Raw genomic sequence first — 7,527 nt, forward strand, 5'->3', positions numbered from 1 at the left:
ATTCAGAACAAAGTGAACAGTGTAACATACAGGGGAGGACACAGCAATCTACACAGCGCATTATGTGATAGGGAAGCATCCAACCGGTCTCTGTGAACACTGCCAGGCACCAGAAAGTGTACATGTCATCACCACCTGGACTTGATGCAGCTCAGAAAGGAGGGGCATGCTGGGAGAAATGGAAAGGCAAGGGATGAAAGGAAGAGAGCTAAGTAGTATACTAGAGTGGGGATATAGTAAGCTTGGAAGAAGGTGCGTGACACCTCCTTTTCTAGGAGAGTCAGATTCCAAGCTGGCAGCACTCCCTCAGATGAGTAAGCAGCCCTCTTGGCTGAGCTGGAAGCTCCAGGCCTCCCTCTCTCCCAGCTACGTTAGCTAACTAGTCTTACAGTTAGCCCTAATCCAGTCGATCCCTCCCCAGTGCCAGGGTGAAAAAAGGGCAAAGGAGTCGGGCTCATCCCGAGCTCCGCATGTGAAGAGGAAAAACATCATGACCAGGACGCTTTCTCCACCCGCAACTCCTGGCAAATCTAATGCCGTGTTCACACCGGGCGTGACGCGAATTTGCGGCGCGACCAGTTTACATGTCAAGTCAATCCACAGACGCGCTGCGGCGCGAATGTGCGGCGAGATAGACGCGTTGGAGGCGGCGCGAACAGAACGTTTGACCTGGGGCGAACAAAGCGAAGGACGCGGCGCGAATTTGCGTGAGTTGAATTCTCCCAAGTCTGGCGGAGAAATCGCGTGACGCAAAGTTGCGGCGGCCAATCAGCGTTGAGAATCAGCGTTGAGAAGCTCCGCCCGTCACCACCGTCGTCTCCCCGTTTCTGAATGAAACTGCTGCTGCTCCGCCTGAACCAGCGCTGGTAGCGGCTTCATTGAGACGCTGTTGTGGGACTACGGATAATATTATGAACCCAGACACCCATCCATCCATCCATTATCAGCCGCTTATCCGGGGTCGGGTCGCGGTGGCAGCAGGTTCAGCAGGCCGACCCAGGCTTCTCTCTCACCCGCAACACTTTCCAGCTCATTCTGGGGGATCCCGAGGCGTTCCAAGGCCAGCCGGGAGATATAATCCCTCCAGCGTGTCCTCGGTCTTCCCCGGGGTCTCCTACCAGTTGGACGTGCCTGGAAAACCTCTAATGGGAGGCGTCCAGGAGGCATCCTGACTAGATGCCCGAACCACCTCAGCTGACTCCTTTCGACACGAAGGAGCAGCGACTCGACTCCAAGTTCCCTCCTGATGTCCGAGCTCCTTACCCTATCTCTAAGGGTGAGCCCGGCCACCCTGCGGAGGAAGCTCATTTCGGCCGCTTGTATTCAAGATCTCGTTCTTTCGGTCACGACCCAGAGTTCGTGACCATAGGTGAGGGTTGGAACATAGACCGACCAGTAAATGGAGAGCTTCGCCTTCCGGCTCAGCTCCCTCTTCACCAGGACGGACCGGTACAGCGCCTGTTTTATTGCTGCAGCCGCACCGATCCGTCTGTCGATCTCCCGCTCCACCTTACCCTCACTCGTGAACAAGACCCCGAGATACTTGAACTCCTTCGCTTGGGGTAGGCAGTTTGTCCCCACCTGGAGGGAGCAATCCACCGGTTTCCGGCAGAGCACCATGGCCTCAGATTTGGAGGCGCTAACTCTCATCCCTGCCGCTTCACACTCGGCTGCAAAACGCCCCAGTGAATGCTGGAGGTCACAGTCCGAGGAGGCAAACAGGACCACATCATCTGCGAACAGCAGAGAGGCGATCCCGAGACTCCCGAACCGGATCCTCTCCGCCCCCTGGCTGCGCCTAGATATCCTGTCCATGAAGGTCACGAACAGGACCGGTGACACCATGGAGTTTGATGTTCCGACATATGTGGAGTTTACACAAAAAGTATGAAGCAGAACTGGTGGTTATTTCCATGGTGGATGGCATAATCTGTATCGTTTTACGGAGATACGCGAGACGCAGTTCCTGGAGGAGTCGGTGAAATTCACCGAGCTGTGTGCGGCTACGGATGATGTTATGAACCCAAATACGAGGGCGTTTCATGTTCCGACATGTTTGGGACTTCCACAACAAGTATAAAGCAGAACTAGTGGTTATTTATTCCATGGTCGATAGCGGAAATGAAAGCTTCGTCGCTTGTCTCTCACAGAGGCAAGCAACAGAGCTAAGCCACGCCCCCTTGGTCGCGCCGCGAATTCGCGTTTTGGTGTAAACACCCTCTTTCTACTCGCGCGAGTAAACTTCCGCGGTGTCTGCATAATGCAGACAACGCCGTCATCTCACCCTGCAGTCACTGGTGAGCTCCATCCAGACCATATGCTCGCCCTGAAACCCTGGAAAACACCGTAACTCCTTCGTCAGTCGCAGCCACCCAGGACTCCATGAGGCAACCAGCCGTCTTGCTGAATCAGGCATCCGCATTCTCTGGCATCTAGAGATGGATTCATACATGTCACTGATCGGCGAGCTCAATTTGAAATATTGGAGAGAAAAAAATCCTGGACTAAAGTGGCCGTTTTCCATTCCCCCCCCCAAAAAATGTAGACCTGTCAAGACCCCGCTATAGAAAAAGTTAAACGGCTAAAACTTCCCTCTATGATTTACAACATATTATATACTATTTTGAAAAGGGCCACTCAGCATTATGCAGAGTGCTAACAAGCATATTGTAATGCCAGTACTTTTGCAGTGAACATTTTTGTACATATATAAAGCAGTTTGCTTCTTTTATTAATCAAACCAATATTCATCCAATGTATTTGAAGTTTTAAATGACAAGTAGAAATGTATAACTTGCATGGGAAATTCCACGTCTTAATATGACGGTAAGTACGTCTGTAGCTGCTGACAAACACAGGCATCAAGACAAACACGTTTGACTTGATGATCTTTTCCAGTTGCCTTACGCAGAGCTTCTCAAAGCAGGAATTTTGTTGTGTGATGAGGTTGGTGAGGGGCCAAGAATTCTTGATGATGGTTTATTGGAATGTATGTTACTGTGGGCGGAGCTACGTATAAGACATATAGTATTTAACAGCTTGAACAAAGTTAAGGAGGCACAGTTAAAATGGCTCTCTACCAGTTTCTGTATGCTTCAATCGTGATGATGATTCTCTTATCCGGAGGTAAGAAACTTTCTTTATTATTACAAATGTTTTGGTTGATAAAGGGTTGAAAGAATGCAAGACTATTATGCTTCTTAAATTGGTGTGAGGGTCTCTGTAATCTGCATGCGGTCCACCTGCCAAAGTGCATCTTAATCTTGGAAGCAACGACAAAGCCAGGTCTTATTATTTTGAACAGAATTTGTAGTCTGACCTTTCATTTGGACCTTCAAATTACAAAGCAAATATGTAATCTACTAAAACAAGACAAATTAATGATTTTAGAATGTAACCAAAAAGCTTGAGCGAGTGTAAAAGCTAATCAATTCAAGTCACTATAGTGGCGGTAGAGTCGTTGTGCTTCATTTGAAAAGCCCTTCCTGTCTTTTCTGTTCATCTATTTAAAGCTATGACACATGAAGCGTGCAATTAACACAAGTTAGTAATGTTGGTTAGCAAGTTACTCAAAAGATGTCTCTTTAAGTGCTCATTGTTCTCCTGACTCATAAGGAACGCCTGGGTAAACATCCCAAATAGTCGACCAACATGTCAACCAAATGAGAATTGGATCTGGGTAGTGGTTTGGCTAGAGCTCATAATTATTACAAGCTGTGGGTCGTAATATGACAAATCTGGAGCCTAGACTTTAAAATTAACTGGTTGGAAAGATTTGAGGAATTTTTTGGGACATTGAATTTTTTTTTGTATTGTAATAGTGGAGAGAGAGAAAGGTAATGTGGGGAAAGAGATTAGGGACATAACCGGGGACTAGCTGCTCAGGACATTTGCGCCCATGTCGTATGTGCTAATTGGCTGTTGGGTCAGATTTTTCCAAAACAGTCTTTAAATGGTGATTTCTGCCTCCAAATAGTCTCTTGGGTTTGTGGTCACCCTGAAGATGTTGGTATAACTTATTCTCTCTGTGTTCTGCATTTCAGGATGTCATTCACAGCTGCCAGGTAAGCGTCCAACAGCAACAATTCTATTTCTTCAACTTTCACCATTTGTAAGCTATTTAGCCGACTTATTGCACAATACTCCGTGTTTTACTCTGTTTTGTTCTCTTTTCTCTGTCAGTATGTGGCCGGGCATCATTGAACACCAGAATTGTGGGAGGTGAAACTGCTTCTCCAGGAAGTTGGCCCTGGGCGGTCAGTTTAAACAGTGAAGACCGTCCCTTCTGTGCTGGGTCCCTAATTAACAATCAATGGGTGCTGACAGCTGCTCACTGCATATCAGGGTGAGGAATAACTCTTACAAGTTTTCTTTGACAAACTTTGTTTATGATTTGAAATAATCACAGCATGAGTCCAGAATCATGTTAAACATGACTGCACTTATTCCTAATTTATTTAACAGGAACAGCATGCTTTACTTAATGTGTGATGTAAATACTGCCGTTTACTTTAACTTGGTATCAACTAACAACATTTTTTGAATAACATCATGAAAAATGAAATCATGCACATGCAGACCAGCAATGTTGCTGAAGTACAAATACTCCCTCATTTATAGAACTGAGATGGTAGTCTGGACGCTGAAGGTGGAAAATGTACTAAAACGTATTCTTTTACTTCTTTGTCTTCTAGAGATGACCTCCTTACCACGACAGTTTTTCTGGGCCGCCAGAGCCAGTCAGATCTGAACTTCGAAGAAGTGTCAACGACTCTTGAAAGGATCGTTTGCCATCCTTTACACCAGACCCTGACCAACGAGAACGACATCTGTCTCCTGAAGCTGTCGGCCCCGGTGGAATTTACAGACTACATACAACCGGTCTGCTTGGCGTCGGCAGGGAGCACGTTCCACTCCGGGGTTAGCAGCTGGGTCACTGGTTTTGGAGATACTAAAGCTGGTAAGCTCACAGACTGTACACCTTTATGACAAAATGATGCATACTGATGTGCTTTGTCTGTCTAATTGTTTTGCACACCAATTTGAATCTCACCTTTTGAATTATCTGAATAGATTCATCTTCCAGATCCGACACCCTGCAGGAAGTCAATCTACCAATCATTGGAAACAATGAGTGCAAATGCACCTACCCTTTCATCAAAGATAACGTGATCTGTGCTGGGGTCAAAGAGGGAGGGAAGGATGCGTGTAAGGTGAATACCACTTGTTGTCTTTTTATTGTGTAATGCCTTGTTGAGGAACTTATTTTACAGAAAGCAGGGTAAACTGCAGTTTAGTGTCCTGGGAAATGTGTACTTTGTCTTCCAATGTCAGTAGCAGGGCAGATTTTATATCCATCCAACTGTTAAAATCTTAATTCATATCTCAGTTATCTACAATATTACATAAATGAGTTGCATATCATGCATATGTTTACTAGTTTGTCTTTGTCTACCAAAACATACATTTTTATTAATTTCAGTCAAATTGAGTCTTCCGATTGTTGTTATTTTAATCCAGTTATGTTAGCATTAGCTTCCCTTAGTTTTAATGGTTTGTCCCAGATGTTTTGTTGCCAATTCTTCTATAACATTTCCTCAAATGTATGTCAGTGACAGAACAACAAAACATGTAAAGAACATATATTAATGCGTTTCCCCTTGGTCTTTGTGCTACGCTATGCTAAATACAACATACAGGTATTCATTGATTGACCGTTACCAAACAGCATGAAAGGGTTCATGCATCAGAAAGATGAGTGCTTCCGAGACGAGAAGATACCCTCACCTATTCCAACAACTGTCAATTTCTTTCCACAGGGAGACTCAGGGGGACCACTGGTGACAAAACAAGGTATTGTGTGGATCCAGAGTGGAATTGTGAGTTTTGGCGACGGCTGTGCCGAGCCAATGACTCCTGGAGTCTACGCCCGTGTGTCCGAGTACCAGGAATGGATCACCAACATCATTGACGGCAGCAAACCAGGCTTTGTTACCTACACATCCTCTGGAGTGGACAGCAACTTAACTGCTACCTGTTCTACTCCCACCACAACTCCCACCGCAACTCCCACTACCACCATGACTCCCACTACCACCGCGACTCCCACTACCACCACCACAACTCCCACCGCAACTGCCACTACCACGACGACTCCCACTACCACCACGACGACTCCCACTACCACCACGACTCCCACTACCACCATGACTCCCACTACCAAAACAAACACCACTGCATGCAAAACCCACTCCAAATTAACCAGCAAATGCCCCCATAAAGACCATAAGTCTATTAACAGTATATTTGATAGTGGTGTAAATGTGATCCATTTCTCCCACTTCACCTCACTCTGTCTTCTAGTTATTTCCCTCTATGTGCTGGTTGGAGAAACATAACGTGAAAACGTTAAGCTATTCACAGTTCAAGATTTCAGAGCGTTTTACTGTGTTTCATAATGAGTCGCCTTCTTTCAATGTAAATACCGAAAAGCTGTGATTAACAACAACACAACCAACTTTTTTAAAGAAACAGAAATGTGTCCTTTTGCACCTGTAACCACAACCAACAGTGATGTCACAATGTACACCTGTACAATAGGTGAGACATGAAACTACTGGAGATCAGCAAAAACTTTAGTTGCTCTGTAATTTATATTGTTTGCGTCAATGGAGTTAATCTTGTTATGGACTTGAAGAGGATTGGATTCATGTTAAGTTTGTGACATGTTGTATTGTCTTGTATATAACTGTTTTTCAGAAATGTTTTTATAATAAAATCATCAAATTAATAATTTGATGTTGAGTTGCTCTTTAAATTGATGTTTGCCATATGTAACATGATTTAATAATACATATACATACATACATATAAAACATATTACCTGATGCTTTTATGGTTTGTTAGACATTAATCTGGATGTATTTTTGCCATTATTTGGATACGCCTTCAATTTAAAGGGTGTATAATGGTTTAAAATAAACAAAATTTACATTAAATGTATTTGTAGTTACAGGAGCTCTACTTGCGTGTCACTCCAACTGAATTGATTTAGATGTGTCAGAACTCGGGTGTGCCAAACATAACAGAGTTGACCTTTTCACTGGTACATCCATACTCTGCATGAAGATCTCAAAGTCATGCTTGATGGGTGTAACTGGTTTGATCCTCGTTCTTTCACAACTCTCTGCAATGCTCCATTCTTCATACAGATACCGAGCAACAGACCAAAACAACTTTCTTTGTTCAACTGTCTTGTGTCTTTGGTTGAACTACCACATATTTCACCGAGTGTTTATACGTCAGTCTGTTGGCAGATTGTGACCGTGGCTCGCAACCTTTCCAGATGCAGTCAGGAAACTTTACAAATGTCAAGATGAGATCACGATGAAAGTTGAGTTTGAAGGTGGCCGTGTTCACGGCAAAAGCCAAATAGGATTAAACACTAAATGTTTCCGGTTATAAACTTCTCAGGTTGCACAATCTGGAACCAGTTGATCTGCCGTGTGTAATTATGGCTTGACAATG

General features: G+C 44.7%; 1 protein-coding gene across 1 annotated transcript; it reads left to right on the forward strand.

Moving 5' to 3' along the window:
- The first annotated feature begins 3,073 nt into the window (after positions 1 to 3,073).
- On the forward strand, positions 3,074 to 6,913 carry LOC306734946 (serine protease 27-like). Its single transcript, XM_079216359.1, has 6 exons — positions 3,074 to 3,126; positions 4,044 to 4,064; positions 4,183 to 4,345; positions 4,695 to 4,960; positions 5,074 to 5,213; positions 5,820 to 6,913. The coding sequence occupies exons 1-6, from the start codon at positions 3,105 to 3,107 to the stop codon at positions 6,396 to 6,398; spliced, it is 1,191 nt and encodes a 396-aa protein (XP_079072485.1). The 5' UTR covers positions 3,074 to 3,104; the 3' UTR covers positions 6,399 to 6,913.
- Positions 6,914 to 7,527: the final 614 nt, after the last annotated feature.

This window comes from Taurulus bubalis (genome assembly GCF_910589615.1).
Source record: "Taurulus bubalis genome assembly, chromosome: 3".
NCBI classification, from domain to species: Eukaryota; Metazoa; Chordata; class Actinopteri; order Perciformes; family Cottidae; genus Taurulus; species Taurulus bubalis.